This window comes from Narcine bancroftii, chromosome 2, assembly GCF_036971445.1.
Source record: "Narcine bancroftii isolate sNarBan1 chromosome 2, sNarBan1.hap1, whole genome shotgun sequence".
In the NCBI taxonomy this organism is placed as follows: domain Eukaryota; kingdom Metazoa; phylum Chordata; class Chondrichthyes; order Torpediniformes; family Narcinidae; genus Narcine; species Narcine bancroftii.
In genome coordinates this window covers 365,428,963-365,452,528 of record NC_091470.1, presented here as the reverse complement: position 1 = coordinate 365,452,528, position 23,566 = coordinate 365,428,963, and the positions used below count along the sequence as shown (strand labels likewise).

At 39.5% G+C, this 23,566-nt stretch overlaps 1 protein-coding gene across 17 annotated transcripts in view; it reads left to right on the top strand.

Moving 5' to 3' along the window:
- Positions 1-23,566, top strand: part of LOC138755825 (intermembrane lipid transfer protein VPS13B-like) — a 1,263,706-nt gene that overhangs the window by 236,633 nt on the left and 1,003,507 nt on the right. For all 17 annotated transcript variants that reach the window (XR_011352575.1, XM_069922506.1, XM_069922508.1 and 14 more), the window contains one exon: positions 20,034-20,293. Coding sequence is in view for 16 of the 17 variants with exons in the window: in XM_069922506.1 (XP_069778607.1) it covers positions 20,034-20,293 (260 nt within the window). In the remaining variant the exon portion in view is untranslated. The remainder of the gene's footprint in view (positions 1-20,033; positions 20,294-23,566) is intronic.

Genomic DNA, 23,566 nt, shown 5'->3' with positions numbered 1-23,566 from the left:
AAACCTGCACACACTCTACATTTGGCCTCATGAATTTGCTTCACTTTCTCTTGTACTGTAATGGGTGCCGGATGACACTAATGACAAGACTTTAAGGCAGTTTTGTGTAATATTACATTCGGGAGTATTAAATGGCAATCAAAGTACTCAGTATTTTGATTTATGAAGGTCAATGTGCCAAAAGATCTCTTCGTGATCCCATCGACCTGTGAAAACACTTCAGGGAATTATGTAATTGTATTCTCAGATTCTTCTGTTCTACTACACTCCGCAGTGCCCTATCATTTACTGATCATTTCTGACCCCAGTTTGTCCTCCCAAAGTGCCACATCTCTCACTTTTCTGAATTAAATTCCCTTTGCCATTTTGCAAACCATTTTTATAGCTGGTTCAGAATCAGTTACAAGCTTTTTGCTGTGCACTACACTCTCATTTCTTATCGTCATCTGCAAATTTGCTGATCAAATTTACCATGTTATCATCCAGCTCAATGATGTAGATGACGAGCAACAATGGACCCATCACTAATGCTTGAGGCGCACCACAGGTCACAGGCCTCCAATAGGAGAGGCTCTCGTCCACTAACACTCTTTGGATTTTCCCATAAAGCCAATGTCTAATCCAGTTTACATTCTCACCCTGAATGCTGAATAATTGAACCTTCTTCACCAATGCCCCATGTGGGATGTTGTCAAAGTGAAGCCCATGGAGACAACATCCATCAATTTTCTTGGTAACTCTTGGAGATTGGTTAGACCTGACCTACCATGCATAAAGCCATGTTTACCATCTAAAATCAATCTCTGCAATGGAAATACTTGTATATCTGATCTCATAAAATACTTTCCAGTAACTTATCCACTATTGATGTAATGCTCTCCGGCTGCTAAATTCCCAGATTATTTTTTAGAGCCTTTCTTAAAACAACAGAACAGCATTAGCTATCCTCCAATCCTCTGGCCCCTTGCCCATTGCTAAGAACATTTTAAATACTGCACTTCTGCAGTAATCTCCCTCAAAGCCTGAGGGAACATCTTGTCACGTCCCAGGGATTTATCCACACTTATTTGTTTTAAGACAGAAAGCATGACCTCACTGCACTTTTGCCTTGAGTCTATGGATCCTGTGTGCATCTCCTGAGTCAATATAGATGCAAAGGTTCTCGCCATTTTTGGTTCCATGCATAGACAACCACTCTGATCTTCAAGAGGACCCATTTTGTCCCTTGCTATCCATTGGCTCTTAATATTATCTGCAGAAACCCTTAGGATTTTCCTTCACCTTGTTTCCCAGAGCCACCTCGGATCTTTTAGCCTTCCTAATTTCCTTTTCAAGTTTTTTTTATTTCTTATTCTCCTGAAGTATCTCATTTGTTCCTTGCTGCCCATACCTGCTATGCACCTTCTTCTTTTTAACCAGGGCCTCAATATCTCTCAGCACCTTGGTATAATTTCAAGTCTGATGGAATATATCCTGCAGATAATTTTAAAATACATGATGAATCTAAATGCTTCTGTCTCTAATTGGCAGAATCTAGGTTTCTGGAGTGGAATAGATAAATGATAATGGACCAATTTTGTTTCACTATCACCTTGGGAACATTTACATAATGACCATTAATTGTTCTTCTGGACGTGTATTTCTGCCAAATACCTACTGAGTTCACATCAAGGATTATATTACTATTCTCTCAATTGCAAAATATATGAATAGAATCTCACATGGTTGAGAATAGTCGTTAGACTGGTGTTACTTTGGCAATTGTGAACTTTGTTGGGGGGGGGGGGCAAAGACCCTCAAATTGTATGTGATTCGAGTAAAATCAAAAAGTTCTCTTAAAGCAAGTACTGACAGTACAAAAAAAATGAGGTCATTGGGATTTCATTTGTTGATGGTATCCAACTTTGCTTAAATATTGTTCAATTCTTTAATAATCTGAAGTACCATAATTAGAAATCATATAATGTTGTTTACTCAGTCATTACACATTTGTGATAAGTTAAACTTGGTGGACTTCCTGCTGGTGATTGATTGGAGTAGCAGCTTGAACAACACACAAAGTCAGCATCTAATGAACTGAAAGGATTTTTGGATCAAATTGATGTTAAACTGGATGCTTTAAGAAAGAGAATGGATGATTATGAGGAACGGATTTCTGCTGTTGAAAAAACTGTGGAAACAGCTGATGTGAGAGTTGATGATCTGGAGGATATCTGTGGAAGACTTACTAATACTATAAAGAAGTTGTCGCAGAAACTCATAGAATTAAAATATAAATCCTGGGCTTGAAGGAAGATCATGAAATCAGACAGCCTTTGTTGGCTTACTTTGTGAAGCTTTTGGATCAGCTATCTTGCCGTCTCCTCCAGAGTTGGACCGGGTTCACAGATCTTTAGTACCTAAATCAGCTTCTGGGCATGGATCCTGTTCGGTTATTCTAAGACTGCCATGTTACCAAATAAGAGATCTTGTATGTGAATCTAGTCATAGAGGGAAGCCTGTATTATCGCAGTCAATGCGATTATGGAAGACTTCTGCCCTGAGGTATTGAAGGAGCTGCTTATGTCAGAACTGTATAAGTGTGACTGTAAACCTGCATTGCTGTATCCTACACATCTTTGAGTCATACTTCCTGATAAATCGAAGAAGTGGCTATGTACGGTACAGGAATCCCATGAATATTTATTTGGAAGACCTTTCGTCTATTTTTTGACCTTAGTAACTGGGCTGAAACTGTCTGATAGCTTCTTTTTAAGTTCCCTTTAAATTTTCTCGTGGGGGTACTCCCCACCAGTGGGGCATGGGAATATTTTGATGGGGTGTGGGGCTTAAAAATATTTTAGTGGGGCATAAAAATATTTTGGGAAATAATTAAAAAGTTGGTTTGAAAAAATAAACTCTTTAAGTTGGTGTGAAAGATGTGATTTCACAACACTGTCAATTCAACACAATTGTGGTAACTTCCAAGTAAAATCACTTTGTTATTTTTATTGTTATATTGTGTTTTTGCTCTTTCAGTGTTTCTCTATTGTCTCTGTTATTTTACAGTTTCAATGCACTCCCTGCGAGAAAAAATGTCAGAAACTGCGCTAGTGTTTTTTTTTCATTTTTTTTAGGGTTAATATTTTTCCTTTGATTCAATCATTACTTACATTTTTCAGTTCTAAGACATGAAAGTGAAAGGAACCTTGATAATGAGATTGAAAGAAATACCCAAACTTGACTACTGCAGCAAGGGAAGTATTGTTACATTTTGCATCGTCTTATTTAGTAGAATGTGATTTCAGTGTTAGTGATTTTCTACAAGTGAAGAGAAACTGACTGGAAATTACAAAACATGGAGATTTAAGGTTGAAACTAACAAAATTAGTCCCTCAAATTAAAAAAAAATCTGCAGCCAGTGTCAGGGACAAGATTCCCACTGAAGTGACAACAATTGGTGTTTGAGATGGTTGACATACTGAAGTAGTAGTTGAATATGAAATATGTGCTCCATTGTATTCCTGACCTTAATTGCATTGAAATACACTTGTAGTAAATGATTAAATTAAAACTTATTTTGAATATATAACCTTTTTCTGACAACAAGATAGACAACAGACTCGCCAAGGCAAATAGCACCTTTGGAAGACTACACAAAAGAGTCTGGAAAAACAACCAACTGAAAAACCTCACAAAGATAAGCGTATACAGAGCCGTTGTCATACCCACACTCCTGTTCGGCTCCGAATCATGGGTCCTCTACCGGCATCACCTACGGCTCCTAGAATGCTTCCACCAGCGTTGTCTCCGTTCCATCCTCAACATTCATTGGAGCGCCTTCATCCCTAACATCGAAGTACTCGAGATCGCAGAGGCCGACAGCATCGAGTCCACGCTGCTGAAGATCCAGCTGCGCTGGGTGGGTCACGTCTCCAGAATGGAGGACCATCGCCTTCCCAAGATCGTGTTCTATGGCGAGCTCTCCATTGGCCACCGAGACAGAGGTGCACCAAAGAAGAGGTACAAGGACTACCTAAAGAAATCTCTTGGTGCCTGCCACATTGACCACCGCCAGTGGGCTGATATCGCCTCAAACCGTACATCTTGGCGCCTCACAGTTCGGCGGGCAGCAACCTCCTTTGAAGAAGACCGCAGAGCCCACCTCACTGACAAAAGGCAAAGGAGGAAAAACCCAACACCCAACCCCAACCAACCAATTTTCCCTTGCAACTGCTGCAACCGTGTTTGCCTGTCCCGCATCGGACTTGTCAGCCACAAACGAGCCTGCAACTGACGTGGACATTTACCCCCTCCATAAATCTTCGTCCGTGAAGCCAAGCCAAAGAATAAAGATCCTTGGCTAACATTATAATTATATTTTTTCTGATCAGTCTTATTATAATCCATTCCAAATTATCTCATTGGCAACGAGGTTTCCAAATGATCTCAACAATCATATCTCCGTCCATACCCCTTTATTCTTTCAGTTCAGTAGTGAGGGAGATTACTGAAGTGGTAAAGGTGGAAAGAGAGAAGAATGATACTGTATGTATCTTTGTGCACTAGCTTATTAATGGGGGGAGGAGGGTGTCCACTCCAGCCACCAGCTTGAGGGGTACACCAAAATCTAAAAAAAAGGGACCCCCAGAAAGTAAAGCACAAAGCTAGCACAGTTTCAATGCATTCCCAGCGAGAAAAAATGTCAGAAACTGCGTGTTTTTTTTTTTTTCATTTTTTTTTAGGGTTAATATTTTTCCTTTGATTCAATCATTACTTACATTTTTCAGTTCTAAGACATGAAAGTGAAAGGAACCTTGATAATGAGATTGAAAGAAATACCCAAACTTGACTACTGCAGCAAGGGAAGTATTGTTACATTTTGCATCGTCTTATTTAGTAGAATGTGATTTCAGTGTTAGTGATTTTCTACAAGTGAAGAGAAACTGACTGGAAATTACAAAACATGGAGATTTAAGGTTGAAACTAACAAAATTAGTTCCTCAAATTAAAAAAAAAATCTGTAGTCAGTGTCAGGGACAAGATTCCCACTGAAGTGACAACAATTGTTGAATTGGTGTTTGAGATGGTTGACATACTGAAGTAGTAGTTGAATATGAAATATGTGCTCCATTGTATTCCTGACCTTAATTACATTGAAATACACTTATAGTAAATGATTAAATTAAAACTTATTTTGAATATATAACCTTTTTCTGATAATGGTTGGGCATACAAGTTTTTGAAAAATTAAAGTGGGGCCAAATGAAAAAAGGTTGAGAACCACTCAGCTCAAGGCTCTAACGCCAAATCGAATATTAGAGGACAAAGAGGACAGCCTTTCCTCGTACCAAGATGAAGATTAAAAGTTTTACATTTTTGAAAATTGGGAAGAATAGATGCTGTCAGAGATAAATATAATAGTGTAATCCATGTAATGAAATCAGATCCAAAGTTAAATCTTTTTAAAATATCAAGCAAATATTTCCGCTCAACCGGTGAAAAGCTTTTTCCGCATCAAAAGAAATAACACTTTCCAGACCCTCAGTGGAAGGTGAATATATAATATTCAATAACCAATGTATATTAAAGTGTAACAATTTTTAATAAAACTCGTCTGGTCTTCTGAAATGATAGATGGGATGATATTCTCTAATCTGTGGCCAAAGATTATAGCTGAAATTTTAATATCTACATTTAATTAAAAAAAACTGTCCTATAAGACGTGCAATTAAACAGGTCTTTGTACCTTTTCACAATTAGAGAGATTGAGGCTTCATAAAATGTCATTGCCAATTTCCCAATTCAAACAAGTCAGAAAGGACAGAGCATAAGTTGGGTGCAAGTACATGAGAAAATGCCTTGAAAGACTCCCCAGGGAATCCATCAGGGTCAGGTGTTTTCGCGGATTATAAGGAAAAGAATTGCCTTCGCTATCTTCTTTTGGATAGAGGATCATCTAACCATTTTTGATTATCTGAAAATAGTGTAGAAATATTCAAACGATCTAAAAAATCCATTAATTAAACTGATATCATTAGGAAATTCAGAAGTGTACAATTTAGAATAAAATTCTCTGAATGTATCATTTATTTCTGCATGGTCAATAGTGATATTGCCATTGCTTTTTCGGATCCCTGTAATTTGCTGTTTAGCAGCAACCCCTTTTAATTGATTGGCCAAAGGATTTGTTTCCATGTATATAAAATTGACACCTATTTTTTAAGAGTTGACTTTCGATTAGAGATGTCAAAAGAAGATAAAATTTAAATTTAAGCTCAACACGCTTCTTATATAAATAGGGTTTGGTTCTAATTGTTTCAATTTTTTGGCTAATTCATTTTTTTTTCCTTATTAGACTTTTTCTTAACATTTGCAGTATAAGATATAATTTGGCCTCTGAGGTGAGGCTTCAAAGCATCCCGGACAATCAAACTAAAAGATTCATCAGAGATATTAATTTCAAAAAAATCTGATTTGTTGCTCTAAAATTTTCAAAAAGTCTTTGACATTTTAATTCAACCTTATTATCTAATAATGTCTGTTAATTTGAGATATACCAGAAAAAAAGTTAATGATAATAACAGGGGACCATGATCAGAAATTAATATAATTTGTATTCATAGGATCGAGTTAATGGAATCATTTGAATATCAAAACAAAAATAATCAATCCATGATTATGTATGATGGACATGGGGGAAAAATACTCCTTGTCCTTTGGATGGAAAAACTGGCAAACATCTAAAATAACACTTTTTAATAAAAAGGAATGAATAAGTAAGGGTGATTTGTTCAGAACCACTGAGTTGGAGGACAGGAGGTTTAAGATAGAGTCAAGCCAAGGGAATGAACACTCAAATCAGGCAAAAAAGAAAGCAAACATTAAAAAAAAAATCCTGGATCATCAATAACATGAGCATAGACATTGGCCAAAACCACCATCTTATTGTATAATTTGCCTGATATGATCACAAAATGGCCATCAGACAAAACATTATGTTAAACAAAGGGAACGGTTTGGTCCATAAGAATTGGCACCCCTCTGACTTTAGCCTAAAATGATGAATGAAAGCGCTGCCCCATCCACTGTCTGATAAGATGCAAATTATCACCACATTGAAAAATTTCAAATCGAATGCGTAACCTTAACCTGTTTAATGTATGCAAATAATTTGCTTCTTTTTACAGGATGTTTAAGGCCATTAATATTCTGATTAATTAAGTTAATATCTTTATTCACTTTGTCTAATTAATAATGAAAGATGCTCTGAAAATAATACATACAAATTCCAAGTGGCAAACATTAACAGCAGAATCAAAGTAAGCCACAAAGGACTAAGGTAAACATGTCTATGAAAGGCCATACAATTCCCAAAGAAATTGCATTCCTCCCCCCAACCACCACCCAAAACCAGAAAATGTCCAAAGGAGGGCAACATGCTATAAACTAACTGAACTAACTCCCCAGTCTTCTAACTGGCATAATTCCAATTCTAATATAATCTTGTTAGTACTTCAAGACTAAACAAACAGGTTGCATTTCGCAAGCAAAAAAAATCCAAGGACAATTTATGACTATTTGAAGTTCTTTCACAAGAACACTACCTAAATGTCCTTGTCCTAAATAATTCTGTCACTTATATTATTATCGAAACAACAAAGAAAAGAAAATCTGAAACACTCTTACACTTAAAATATCCCGTATTGATCTTGAACAATAACAATTTTGATGAAAATGTTATGGTTTTTTTCACACTTTCTTTTTCTGAAGTAGAGTGCTAATCTTTTTACCACACAATAGGTCGTTCTTTAATTTAGTGTTTAGAAGTGATTAGTGATATGGGTACTGATTATAATAGCTTCACATAAAGTCTTGTGTTACTTTCTGTATTTATTATGTATTCCTTATACACTATGTGTTTATATGTTTTATTATTATAAAATCATTTAAGAGATTGAAAAAGAAAGAAAGAACTTGGTCATTAGCCTGGATTTTATGGTAAAGAATGAATATACAGCATTCATTTTTACTTACAACTCACCATTGAATTTATTTATGGGATCTTGTGTAGCAATGTCAGGTCTTTGACACAGGTCATGGAAACTGCCGAGTACCTTCTGAAAAGGGTCTTGGACCTGTTCAGGGAGCATGGTTCAATATTTCTTCTGAACCATTCAGGTGGACATTTTTTTATTGAATCACCTGACTCCAAAACCAGCAAATGACAATTGAGTCAGAATTAGAATTTATTGACACGAACATGTCATGAAATTCATTGTTTTGTGGCGGCAACATGGAGTAAACATATATAAACCACCTTACACAATAAATAAAAATGGTGCAAGAAAAAGTCAAAGTGAGGCAGTGTCTGTGGTTCATTGATCATTCAGGAATCTGATGGGAGAGGGAAAGAAGCTGTCCTTGTGCAACTGAGCACTCATTTTCAGGCTCCTATTCCTTTTTCCCGATGGTAGCAGAGTGAAGAGAGCACGGCCTGGGTGGTGAGGGTCCTTGAGGATAGAGGCTGCTTTCTTCAGATGCCGCCTCTTGTAGATGTCCTCGATGGAGTGAAGACTGGTGCCCATCATGTCGCCGACCGAGTTAGTAACCTTTGAGTTTTTTCCGACCCTGAGCATTGATTGGTTCCTCCATATCAGTCAATAATGCAACCAGCTGGAATGCTCTCCATGGTCCATGGAAATTGGAATATTTATTTCCATGTCAAAGAAAATACTGCACAGAAGCTAGAATAAAAAGGATGAGTATTAATAGAAAGAGGTAAAAGAGACAGTAAAAGTAAACCTTTTTTCTCCTCAATCTCACCAATTACTAAAACTCGAAAGAATAAAAATATTCCATTTCTCATCAGTTTTACATACAGGACATGTGCAATACATCATAAAATCTTTACATTTAATGACAGAAAATGGGCCAACAAGAACAGCATGCATTGCCCAACTGTAATTGCCTAAAGTCGGGATGATGTCTGATCTGGAGATGAACCTCCAGGTGGTGATGCAGATGCAAATGAGAAAAGGAACCAGGAAAGATGGTGTATTTGGGTATCGAGAAAGCAGTCAGAAGACATACGTACAAGAGATTATTGTTGAAAGTAAGAGCTCATAGCATATTTATATCAAGCTAACAAAAACCAAAGATTTGGGATAAATGGGATTCTCAGGTTGGTGAACTGTAACTGGTAGGGTGCCATTGGAATCACTATGGTACCCTTAAATATTTGCTATCAGTATTCATAGTTTAGATCACACATATCAAACTCAGGCCCGCGGGCCAAATTTGGCCCGTGATATAATTCTATTTGGCCCGCAAGATCATATCAAATATGTATTAGAGCTGGCCCGCTGGCCGCCGCGCCAGTATAGCGCATGCGCAGCTAATACTACAAATCCCAGAATGCTTTGCAAATGCATTGGCGCCGGCCCGTCAGCCCACTAATCTCCCCCACCTCCTCTCTTTACTTTCTTTAGCATCTGTGACCTGTCGCCTAACTCACGTGTAATGTACGAAAAATGGCCAAACGAAAGACAGAAAACAGGACCTTTCAAGACAGGTGGGAGGCAGACTATATGTTCATCATTTTAAAAGACAAACTTGTTTGTCATTGAAGCAAGTTGTTATTTTTTTGACTTGTTGCCTTTTGGAAAAAAAATACATTTAAAAGGAGCTGAAAGACTATAGAGAAATATTATTTATTGAATTTTTTATTTCTCATTTGTTAATGCTTCTTCTGGAAAAAGTTTAACCAAAACTATTCTTAAACATTTATTTTAATAAGAAAAAGATTAACATTACATATGTTGAAAGATGAGAAAACATGCAGATGTTGAAAATTTTCAATAAATATTTAGTTTGGCCCGCGACTTAGTCCAAGTTTTTAGTTTTGGCCCTCTGTGAATTTGAGTTTGACACCCCTGCTCTATGTGGAGACATTTCTACTTATTGTCCTCAGTAGTCGACAACCTACTTTGAGACTGTGGTCCTTGATGCATTTGCAAAGCATTCTGGGATTTGTAGTATCAGCTGTGCATGCGTTCTACTGGCGCGGCGGCCAGCGGGCCAGCTCTAATACATATTTGATATGATCTTACGGGCCAAATAGAATTATATCACGGGCCAAATTTGGCTGGCGGGCCTGAGTTTGACATGTGTGACCTAGAGGATGGTGCATGTTTTGAATTGCGGGGCCAATCCTGTTGGCCTGTGGAGACTGTTGCTTAATTATATTTCAAAAAATGATGAATAGATTTCTTTTAGGTATTAAGAGAATCAAGAGATATGATTTGTGTGGGAAAGTCATACTTGTGGGATATGCGTGACAAGCTGAATCCTCTCCTCCTGAGTTTTACTTAAGATCAGATCACTTATTCGATGGCACAGCAGACAAGAAAATGGAGAGCGGTCAGCACCATGTTATTACAGTGCTAGCAACCTGGATTTGGATCTGACACTGTCTTTGAGGAGTTTGTACATTCCACGTGGATTTTCTTTGGGTGATTCAATTTCCTCCTACCCTTCAAATCGAATGGTGGTTGATTGGTGTATTTGGGGGACACGGGCTTATGGGCCAGAAGGGCCTGTTACTGTGCAGTACGTTTTAATTTAATTTTTTAGAAATATAAGGATCAGGTGCAGAAGAAAGTCAATTGATCTCTCATGCCTGCTCCGCAAGTTAATAAGATTGTGGTGACCCAATCTTGGCCTCAACCTTATTCTCTCACTCCCTCTCCATACCACATAACTCTCTTATAGTTCAAGTATCGGTCTGTCTTCACCTTGGAACATAGAACAATCACCACAGGAACATGCTCCTCAACCCAAAATGTCTGTGCCAAACATCATGCCTGCACATGATCCAGTATCCCTCCATTCCCTACATATCCTTGGATTCACCAAGAGGTCTCATAACCATTTACAGAGCGGAAACAGGCCATGTTGGCCTTTTGAGTCTGCACCGGTTCACTGATTTTGTGCGCCCTCTTCAGGCCTTGGTCCCAGTAGATCTTCATTCAATAACGATGGGCATTATCAATTAAATCTGCTTCCAACACTCCCTGGTATTTACCACATTCTCTGTATTTAAAAAAAAACTTGCCTTCCACAGTTCCTCTACACTTTTCACCCCTCACCTTAACTGCATATTCTCTAGTACCTGACCTTTCACACTGAGAAAATGTCAAGTGCTTTCTCCACCAGTCACTGAATTTCAAATTTCAGAGTAGAAAGTATTTCAAATTTCTTCAGAAAAAAAAAGTCCTCCTCATCACTCTTCTGAATAGGGAACTCATATTTCTGTAATTGTGTCTCCCACCTTGAAGTATCTCCACTGAGATAATATTACGTCCATCCACATTAGAACCCTAGTATGTTTCAATGTGATCATTCTTCTATACTCTAGTGAGTACAGGCTCAACCTGTCCATCAACCCTTTCATTTGAGGAATCAGTTCGGTTATCATCTTTGCATTGTCTCCATTGCAGATTACCGCTCTATGATAACTATATCTAGTCCTCCAGTTACCTTCTCACGAGCACCCTGTACAGTTCAAAAGGTTCTTTTTATTGTCCTATAAAAATACAAAACTGTAATATACACAATATACTTTTGCTTGCTGTAAAGGCAAAAAGGCTCACCTTGAGCTTTGCCTGGCACAACCCCAATAATAAGAGAAAGAGAAGCAAAAGAGAGCCTCTTCAGAAATGCCGAGTGTCTGTGGATTCATTTCCACCACTTTCATAACCTCTGCAGCCTCAGATGGCTGTTCAATCCATTGTCAACCTGAGCTCCGGATACGATCCAGGAAGCTTTCAGCACCCGATGTGCTTCCATGCCCTTCTTGTCCTCAGAACCCTCCGAAATCTTGGTTTCCATGAGCCAGTGTCCAGCCTGCAACCTGGTGTGAGTCCTTCGGCCTCAAGTCGCCAGTACCCCGTTAGCCTGTGTGAGTCCTTCGATCGCTGAGCCTCTCACTAGTCACCTACCTGTTGAGTCATCTCCCAGTCTTCTCTTTCTCAACTGCTGGTGTTCCTTCATTTCTGGTGCCCTGAGCTTGCCTGGAGTCTCCAATCCCTTGGGGTATGCTGCCCAACAGAAGCACTGCTTTCTTGGACAGGATATTAAAAAAAAACTCAGTTAACTCTAACATGGTGTTTAATGCTAGTACAGTGCCTTTAGCATCACAACTGGGCAGTAGGGCCCTCCGGAGCAGAGCTATGTCTCCCATCCCACTCTTCCCTGGTCTGCATCGGTGGCAACGCAGCCATTAAAACAGTTCTGGCACCGCTGCCATTTAACAAAAAAAAACTTGCATTCCTTTGTATTCTTTGCAGTGAATACCAACGTTCCATCAGCCTTCCAAATTGCTGCACTTACATACAAGTTCTTTGTACTGTGCCATAGGGCCTGTTATGGTGGACAGATTCATGGTCAATTTGCCTACTCTATCCTATTCCCGTTTCCTGTGATCCACTGATCTCATATGCCTGTCACTCTTATTGTTGACGATAGAGTTCATGGACTTGACAGATGTTGTTGTCATTCCTCATTATAGAGTACTCAGGGAGTACTCAGGAGGTGGCACCAATTGCTGCCACATTTCATTTGGAGATTTAAATTTAGATGTCCAGCACAGTAATAGGCTCTTCTGGCCCATGAGCCCGAATAAACCAATTAACCTATAGTCCTTGCATGCCTTTGAAGGGTGGGAGGAAATCTATGCAAGCATGGGGCGGGGGGGGGGGTGGGGGACACACAAATTCATTTTAAACAGTGCTGGATTCGAACCTGGATCGAGCGTTGTCAGAGCGTTGCACTAACCATGCCACCCCATGACAATGAGGTCATTTTCATACACATTGAACTATGTCCATATGCACCAAAATTATTACGTGCTGCAGCCAAATAGATGTTTGTAGGGGAAACAATAGTAAATTAATTGAAATAAATTAAGAGTCAATAAATACATAAAATAAGAAATATGAAACATGGAAACATAGAAGATAGGAGCAGGAGTAGGTCATTCGACCCTTTGAGCCTGCTCCGCCATTCAATGAGATCATGGCTGATCTTAAAGCTCAGTACCCCGTCCCCACCTTCTCTCCGTAACCTTTAAAACCCTTATACTGAAGAAATAGATCTAATTCCCTCTTAAATATATTTAATGACCCTGCCTCTACTGCCCTCTGTGGCAATTTATTCCACAGATTCACTACCCTCTGGGTCAAGAAATTCCTCCTCATCTCGGTCCTAAATGGTTTGCCTATTATCCTCAAAGCATGGCCCCGGGTTCTGGATTTTCCCACCATTGGAAACATCCCATCTGCATCCATTCTGTCCAGTCCTGCCAGAATTTTATATGTCTCTATGTGATCCCCTCTCAATCTCCTAAACTCCAGCGAGTACAATCCCAATTTGTGCAATCTTTCCTCATAAGTCATTCCTGCCATTCCAGGTATCAGCCTGGTGAATCGCCTCTGCACTCCCTCCATTGCAAGAACATCCTTCCTTAGATAAGGTGACCAAAACTGCACACAATACTCCAGGTGTGGTCTCATACTCCAGGTGTGGTCTCATACTCCAGGTGTGGTCTCATACTCCAGGTGTGGTCTCAATACTCCAGGTGTGGTCTCAATAATCAGAGTGCAAAAAAATGACCTGCGTTGTGCAAGTCATCATTTTGTAGTGTTTGAGCAGCATATGGACCAGTGAACCAAGGGGAGGTTCAAGAGTCCTTTTGCTATTGGAAAGAAACTGTTTTTGAATCAAAAGATGCTGGTTTTTAGGTTTCTGTACCTTTAGTACAGAGGGATAGATAGAGGCAAGTGAATGCTTAGAATGGCGAAAGGAACGTTGCTCAAATGTCGTGTTCTTGAACATTTTTCGAGCCGCATTGAACCAGAAAGAATGAAAGCATTCCATCATTACTTGTTGGCAGACAGTCAGTGCACGAGCAAACACTGAATGATAGATGTTATATTGATATCTTGTCATCATTTGAGAGTTTCTTCAATTTATTCAAATGTCTTTGAAAGAAACTGGAAATTTAATTCTCAAATTTAAGAGCATTGGAGACTTTGGTTGTTCAAGATCTGTTTTGTGTTCTAAGCTGTGCAGTCTCCTAAGATGAGTCACACTTCATGGCTCTGCTTTCATTGTTGACAGCCAACAGTTGTTACTAAGAATAGATTTATTTTTCAGTCCATCACCTTTTTAATTTGATTTATATAGTGTTAAAATTCTCTCTTCTGAGATATTTTTTGAGCCTCAAGGATTTTATGATTAATTTAAAATGTTGGAAAGTTCCCTGAAACTCGAGCATTTGTCAAGCAATATTCTCTGTTTATTGAAATGAATCTTTATTAAATATTGTAAATTGGCAGGCTCACTTGCAGTGCATTGAAGAACAAATTTTCATCTCTTGCATGGTTAATATACATCAAGAACACACACATACAGTCTTGGTTTTCAGTCTGTTATTTTGAAGGTCAGAAATATGACCTGTAATGGTTTAAAGTGAGATGGAATATGAAGTCAGTGATGATGAGAATCGAAACGATGGGGAAGACCGTATGAGATGAGACGAAGAGCCCACTTGCTGGTCATCTAGAAGGAGGATGGTACTCCTCTCCTGGTGATACCCCATCTTCACTGGAGGCTTGGTTTTGTCAAGCATCAGTATTCCCAAAAATCTGCTACAATAGCATCTTGCCCTCCTTATGTTGAATTCTCGAACCTTGAAGAGGGACTCAGGCCATAATGTTGGTTATCTATCTTTAATTCCTCTGCACGCTGCAAGGCCGGCTGAGTTCCTCCTGTATTTTTGTATTTTTACTACAATCACAGCATCTGCAGACTTTCATGCTTCTCTTGAATTATAAGCTTGATCAGAACACCACTTCTTGTCACCTTCCCGGCAACTAACCTCAGAATACTGCTTTCTCTCCTCTCCCATGCTCCCTGCAACTCACATCACAGGTGAAGATGATTTAAAAAAAAATTCCAGTCTATTCTTTGAAAGAGCTTTGACAGTAATTGCAGTAAAAAAAAAGGACAAATGGTGGAAGTTTGAGAAATAAACAGAAAAACAGACAGAAACACATTGGTGAGGCAACATCGAGAGACAGAGAAACATAACCATGGGTCAATGACACTTCACCAAAACTTGACTGTAATGATATCATACAAGATCTTGTATTTGTCAAGTGAGCATGGTCAGGTGATAGTTTGCGAGGGGGAACATTTGGAGAACAGCGATCACTCTTCAGGATAGATATGGGCAAGAATAAGCTTGGCACATGTAAAGATGTACTAAATTGGGGAGGGAAAATTTTGATATGAGGAGGAAGGAGCTTGGGAGAGTAAACAGGAAGCAGTTGATATGGGGCAAGCTCACAAATGACAGCAGTTTAAGGACTGACTAACACAGGACCGGTCGACGTTTCAGTGTGAAAGAATGATAAAAGTGGTAAGGCAATGGAACCTTTGATGGTGAGAGAGGTCCTGAACTTATTCAGAAGGAAAAAAAATGAGGCATACATAAAATTAATGAAGCTACAATCAGACAGAGCCCTTGAGCAATATAAAGATTGCAGGAAAGAACTCAAGCAGATCATGGGGAAGGCCAAAAAGGGCCATGAGATGTCTCTAGTGAGTTGGTTTGAAGAAGAAAATTCAAAGGCATTTTACACTTGCATTACAAATAAGAGGATGACAAGAGAGAGGACAAAGGAGGGAATTTATGCTTGGGAATCAGAGAAAATGGATTAGATTCTAAATGAGTACTTCGCATTGGTACTTAGCAAGGTGGTGATGATACAGCTCTATAAAACTGGTTAGACTACATTTGAAATGTTATGTGCAGTTCTGGTCACCATGACATAAAGGACGTGGAAGCTATGGAGAGGGTGCACAGTTCCTTGGAGCACCAAGTTCCTTGGAGTTCACTTAACTAGTAACCTCTCATGGACACTCAACATCTCTGCACTTATCAGGAAGGCGCAACAGTGACTGCACTTCCTGAGAAAACTGAAGCAGTCAAGGCTACCAGCCACCATTATGTCAGCCTTCTATAAGAGCACTATCAAGAGTGGCCTGGCCGACAGAATCACAGTGTGGTACGGTTGCTGTAGAGAAATGGATCGGAGGTCAATCCACATGATCATAAGAGTGGCAGGGAGAATCGCTGGACTTGGAGAATCACTGGACAGGGAGAATCACTGGACTTGGAGAATCACTGGACAGGGGGAATCACTGGACTTGGAGAATCACTGGACAGGGAGAATCACTGGACTTGGAGAATCACTGGACTTGGAGAATCACTGGACAGGGAGAATCACTGGACTTGCCCTCCCCATCATTGACTTGATCTACTGGCAATATCATTGAGGACCCCTTCCACCCTCCACATAATATCTTTCAGCTGCTCCTGTCGGTGAAGAGATGCAGGAGGATCAGAGCCAGCACCACCAGGCTGAGGTTCAGCTTCTTCCCACGGGCAGTGAGAATGCTGAATGACCAAAGGAACTACTCACACTCACCATCTGAGACTCTCATTTGCACAAAGCAATATTTATTTATTTATCTTTATAGATATAATACTTGTCCTGCAGATGTATTATTTGTCAATATGTGTGTTTTGTCTGATTGTATGTCTGTATGTTTTTGTACTGAGGACCAGAGTATGCTGTTTCATCAGGTTGTACTTGTACAATCAGATGACACAAACTTGACTTGATAGAGGAGATTTACTAGGATGTTGCTTGGATTGGAGAAGCAATCTTATGAAGCAAAGTTAATAGAGCTAGGGCTTTTCTGTTTGTAGTGAAGAAGGATGAGAGGCGACTTTATGGAGGTCTAAAAGATTATGAAAGGCATTAGTTTGGGTGGACAACCAGTTTCGTTTCCCTGAGATGAGACCAGCAAACTCCAGAGTATAAGGTGAGGGGAGGAAAGTTCAGGAGCTGTCAGGGGTAAGCTTTTTTCACAGAGAGTAGCGGGTGCTTAGAATGCATTGTTAGGGGTGGTGATGGAGGCTGGTACAAAATGGACATTTAAAAGGATGGCAGTGTTAGTGGAGTAGTTCGAGCAATGCTATTACAGGGCTAGCAATGCGGGTTCGAATCTGGAGCTATCTATAAGGAGTTTATGTTCTCTCTGTGTCTATGTGGGTTTTCTTTGGATACTCCAGTTTCCTCCCACCCTTCAAAATGTTCGGGAAGTTAATTGGGTGTAATTGTGTGGCCTGGGGTCATGGGCCAGAAGGGACTGCTACTGTTCTGTATGTCTTTAAAAACACTCTTAGGTAGGCACATGAATGCAAGAAAAATAGAGGGTAATGATACGAGGTAGGGAAGGTTTAGTTTGTTAAGTAGGTTTGTACAGGTCATCACAAGATCATAGGTTGAAGGGCTGCAATGTTCTATGAGAAGAGCATGGACACTAATGGGGAGCATAATGAGCATGCTCATGGACGAGGACATTTTTTCAGAAGGTAGTGTTGGGTCTTTTGAAGAGAATTAAGGTGGATGTTGCATGGACCTAATGGGTACATCCATGGTTATTGAAAGAGGCAAGTGAATAGATTGCTGGGGTCTTAACAAAGATCTTTGCATCCTCACCAGCAAGTGGAAAGGTCCCAGAGGACTGTAGAGTGGCGATTGTTGTATCTTTGTTCAAGAAGGGAAATGATAGAGCAGTAAGTCACACGTCAATGGTAGGGAATCTATTGGAAAGGATACATAGGGATAGGATTTCTGAACATTTGGAAAGTCATTGTCAGATTTGGGACAGCCAGCATGGTTTAATGAGGGGCAGGTCATGTCGTACTGATTTGATTGAGATTTTTGAGGAGGTGCGGTTGATGATGGTAGGGCAGTGGATGCTGTTTGCGTGGACTTTGGGCAGATGGTTGTCAAGGTCGATTCAGCTGGTGCAAATACACACAATCCATGGTGAGTTGAAGTATGGATACAAAATTGGCTGCCCCATAGAAGTTAGGGGGTAGTTGTGGAAGGAGGTTGAAGCCTGTGACCAGTAGTATTCTTCAGGGATCGGTGTTGAGACCCTTGTTGTTTTTGATGACAAAGAAGGAGGGTGGTGTAACAGTTAAAACCTTTTTGATTTTGAGTTACCTTTGAGCTTATCTTTGTAAGGAAAAACATTGTTTGTAGTGTTCCCAAAGTGACTATGACGTGATATGTTGTAATATCCGTGCAGACGAAGAGCTTGACGAACCATGAAGGAGACATAAGATCAAGATAATTTTCTTTGAATTTGTCTTATTTAATCTTATTTTGTATTATTTATTCTTGTATATCTCTTTGAAGTTGAATATCATTATGTCTTTAAATATAGCTGAATGCTTTGTTTATTCATGGTTATGAAAATCTTAATGCAAAGTTATGCAAAATGCTTTTATCAATGAATTAAAGCTACATAAGCTGCATCTACGAAGTTTAGTTGATTGGATTAATAAGATAGTAATTTGGAATATCGTCCCCACGTTTCCTTGAAGATGGCATGTTTTGAAATTAAGATAGATTAGAACCTGGAAAGTATCCTCTATAGCTGGGCTAGTAAGTTTAGACATAGCACAAGATTGGTGGAGTTGTGGATGATATAGAGGGTTATCAAATAATATAACAGAATACAGATCAATTACAGAAGTAGGCATGGAAATGGGAGATGGAGTTAAATCCAGACAGATGTGAGGTGCTGCACTTTAGGAGGTCAAATGTAAGAGCAATGAAAGCAGTTAATGGTAAGTATTCATGTTCCAAGGGATCTGGGGGTCCATGTCCATAGCTCATGGAATGTAGACATGCAGTACACAGGATGGTAAAGGAGCCATATTGTATGATTGACTTCGTTGGCTATTCTGCACTTGGAATATTTCGTGCAATTCTGGTTGCCCCATTACAGGGAGTCTATCTGGTCTCCTCTTAAATGCTATTATTGTATCTGCTTCCACCACTGCTGTGAGGCACGCTATTCCATGTACCTACCACTCTGTGTGTAAAATATCTGTGTAGTGTGTCTCTCCCTCAGCTCAATCAAATGATTTCTGTGTGTATCCAATATCCCTGAAAATAAGCACCCCTTCCAAATATTACTAATGCTTCCTGTAATGGGGCAACCAGAATTGCACACAATTGAGAGAAATGCAAAGGAAGAAAGAAATGTGAACAAACTGCAATAACAGGAAAAAAAAAATCTGTAATAAATAATGTGCAAACTAAGGCGTGCCACAAGGCTCCACCAGGTTCAGGAACAGCTGCTCCCCCTCAACGACAAACTCAATCAGGGCCTCATTTAAGGACTTAGATTTCAGATTTATAGTCTGATCACATACAACCCTAAGATCTGAGTCCTTAGATGAGTCTGTGATTGAGTTTGTTGTTGAGGAGTCTGATGGTGAATGGGGTAGCAATTATTCCTAAATCTGGAGGTACAGGGTTTGTGACACACATATCTCTTTCCTGATGGCATGTCCTGGGTGGTGTGGATCCATGATGATTGCTGTTGCTCTCCGATAGCAGCATTCCATGTAAATTTTCTTGATGGTGGTGAGAGTTTTGTCTGTGATGTACTGGGCTGTGTCCACTCCGAGCCTTCTACTCCGAGATACTGGTGGAAATTCCTGAAAGAGTAGAGGCGCTAACAAGATTTCTTTACAACGGCATTGCTGCAAGCAGCAAAGTTTTAATTTGATTTGAGGTGTTGGCACAGACATATTGGCTGAAGGGTCTGTGGCTGTTCTATGTGCTGTGATGCAGTCCTCTTTGAAGCTGCAGGGAGAGGGTTGTAGAGGGAATATCCATGATAGGATGAAGACTAAGTTTGTCTTCGCAACCTAAATAATTTAGTTCCTATAGCTAGAATGAGAGAAAAAATGAAGGGACATAATGGCTGCAAATTTGAAACAAGAAAGAATGCTAGAATGGACAGCATCTGTGGAGAAAACAAAACCAAGTTGATGCTACTGGTTGATAAACTGGCACACCGCATTAAATGTCATTGTGTTTGTGTTTCCTCAGGTGGTGAGTCTGACGCCGGGATTCAAGGACAACATGGAGCTGATGTCCAAGAGTTTCTGCAGCAACAGGATGATGATCAAGGATGGGTATCTTGGGCATTGTCCCTCGTTCCTGCGCTGGTCAGTTATTCTGATGAGGGAGATGAAAACTTTGAAGTCGATGAAAATGGGATTAAAATAAACCGTCTAAGATCGTTGCCTGCCAAAGATCCAGTGGTTTCTGTGGGATTCTATTGCACCAAAGCAACTGTCACATTTAAGGTTTGTGAGAGTGAGGCAGGAATGCAACATTGATCTAAATTATTGTTCATTTTTAGTTAGGTATTAAAATTAAGTTAGAATGATACTGTGCCATGATGGATTCTTTAAAGTCAAAGTGATGATCTTCTGAACAACTACCAAATCCTTTACCCCTTTTTTTTTCATCTAATAATTGGCATCAAGATTCTCAGCTTTGGAATTGATTCACTTTTCTTTCCTTATTTGGAATTCCATCAGGTCACCGTCCACCTGGCCTGATCTTTCTGCCTTTGGTTACACATCAGTTCCACGAAAAATTACACATGCAGGAAATACAAGTAATGGATGCACTCACATAATTCACAACTCCAACTCTTGCTGAAATTCTGAAATCAAAAGCCAGGCTGAAAATACTCAGGAGGTCAATTTTATCCTCTGAGATCCGAGACCTTTTTTTTTAATTACAAATATTCACGGAAGTTTAGCTGCATATGGAAAGTTGCCAGGTAAAGGTCAAATACCTCAGATTGAGTGGAAAAATGAATGGCCCTGGGATCATTTGAGGAGTTTGTGTCAAGTGATGTTAGCAATAAGTTGGCATCAGGCCCTTATTTATGGGTAGCAGGTCAATGTAGTAATTAATTAAAATTACGGACTGTAATGACTGAAGTTGTAGGGAGGTTTTGTGAGGATCAAATGATCAATCCTTTTGCAAATTCTTGTTGGGTACTCATCGATCAAAATCAATCATTTTGTATTTTAAAATATGGTTAATAATTTGTTTTTGCTGTTCATGCTAGTTTAGCAGCTAAATGTTTAATAATTTCTAGAAACGCCTGGCAGTCAAGCAGCAGTTGTGGAAAGAGTAATACTTGTCTAAGACCCTTCATCAGAATTAATTTTCAGTTACAGCGAAGGAGATGGAAGGATAGGTTGAACAGAGGCAAGTTCTCTGTTTCAGTGAGACCAAATTAATTCATGTGGCAGAATTAGATTATGTCTCTTTTTTTGTATTTTACGAACATCAACATCATATATGGACAATTGGCAGAAGCTGCCAATTTAGAGCCAGACAGAAAGAGTAGGTTTCCTGATGTTGGAAGTTTTTGTCATTGAGTCTGGAAGGCCAGGCAATCCCAGGCAGAAGGCAAGATTGCATTGGGTTCTGTGTCATAGTACAGGAGGCCAAAGGCAGGTTTTAACTGTGATTGAAAGTGGAAACTGCAGGACACTTCATCTGGACAGCATGCAAGTACTTTCCCAAGCAACCAACCTACATTTGGTTTCTCCATCATTGAAGAGAGCACATTGTACTTCTCCACAACACCAAATGAAGCACCTTCCCACATCCATCAAGCTGAGGCCAATTTCAATGTACCTTTTGTATATTTATAAATTTCAGTGAGGACACCTCTCCTTGTGAGCTGCAGAGAGTAGCCCATTCATTCACACCTCGTATAGCCTGTCTGATGACTCTTTACTGTATTCGCTCTGCAACAAATAAGGAAACACAAACACTCCAGGTGCGGCCTCACCTGGGCCCAATATAATTGCCATAAGACATCTCCATTCTTGGCTCAAATTATTTTACTACATACGAAGGAAGCTCATGTATGTTTGTGGTTGTTTTCTTCGAGCAAAATGTGTGACACATGAATGACAGCATGAATAGTAAACTCCTATTCACTCTTCGCAGAAAAGGGGGGGATAAATAGTTGAGGAGATAAACTCAAAATTATCTTGTATAAGATATTTGAAATGAGGTCATATGGTTCTTACAACATTGAAGGAAGCTGTTTTAGCCCATTGATTTTGCACCAACTCCAAAGAGCAATCCCATTCTCCAGTTTTCCCTATGTTTCCATCAACTCCCCATAGATTCTAGCACTCAGCTCCTTGTGAGGGGCAATTTACGCTGGCCAATTAACCTACCAAGCAGCATCATTGAGAAGAAACTCAAACACGTGTGGGAATCTCACACAGCCTCAGGGAAAATGCATTCTCCATCCACGCAGCACTGACGGTTGGGATTCAAGTTGTAAGGCAGTGGCTTTATTGGCTGTATCACTCTGCTGCTTGAGGTCCATGGTAAGCTAATGAAGTGTACTCTGCAAATAATGTCCAGCCGATAATGAACAAAACAATCATTATCACCCAGCAGCAGTTTCATAACTATTTAGTACAATATTTATTTCTCGATTAAAATATCGTATTCAATTCTTATCGTGTTAGTTCATTTAACATATAGATATATCCCTGTGGAAACCTCAGTGATATTTTTCTAATGCAAATCAAATTTACTGTAAACATGAAGATTGACATTAGATCGAGTAAAATGCAAGTCGGCTTTTTTCCACTGAGGTTCAGTGCGATACAAACCAGAGGACACGGGTTAAAGGGTGAAAGGGGGAAGATTTAGGGGAAATTTCTTTTCACAGAGTGGTGGTAGTATGGTACGAGCTGCCAGCTGAAGTGGTGAATACAGGCTCAGTTTTAATATTTAAGAAGAATTTGGACAGGTCCATGGACGGGAGAGGTATGGAGGGCTATGGACTGAGAGTAGGTCAGTGGAACGAGGCAGAATAATACTTTGGCACAGACGAGAGGGGGGGTGAAGGGTCTGTTTTTGTGCTGTAATTTTCTGTGGTTCTAAAAGGAGTGCATTTTCTGCTTTGGATAGTCACCAATTCAGCAGAAATTATACCATTTATGTTCCCTTTTGGAAATGTTCTTGTGTGAAAACTACCTTGCATTTTGAAATCTTTCCTGGTGTTCCACCTCATCACTGTGATCTCCTCCAATCCTATAATTCTCTGTGTAATCTGATGTCTTTTGCGTTTCCTTGGGTTTGGTCCCCCTGCCCCCTCCTCACTGTTAATAGTTTTATATTCAGCTGACAATCCTCTAACCTCTGTCGTTTCACTCCTGGACCTTTCTGCCAGTCTGCCTCTCGATTCCCACCTCAGGAAAAAAAACACTTTTGGTTAACTGCCCTAATATTCCCTATTGCAGTTTATTTTGTAACATTCTTACAAAGTAATGGAGCTGTTTTTGTTATTCCTTTTCAAACAAAATTTTAAGATGTTATTGATTTTTGAAGCTATATTATTTAAGAAATGTAATTATTTGATATAATAACTTCTGTAAAATGTCATTAATGCAAATAAAATGTAACTAATCCAAGCCCTCCCATTTCCAAAGGGTTAGTAAATTGATTGGTCATGTGGGTGTATTTGAGAGGGCACCAGCTCGTGAGCTGGAAGGACCTGTTATTGTGCTGTATCTCAATAGTTA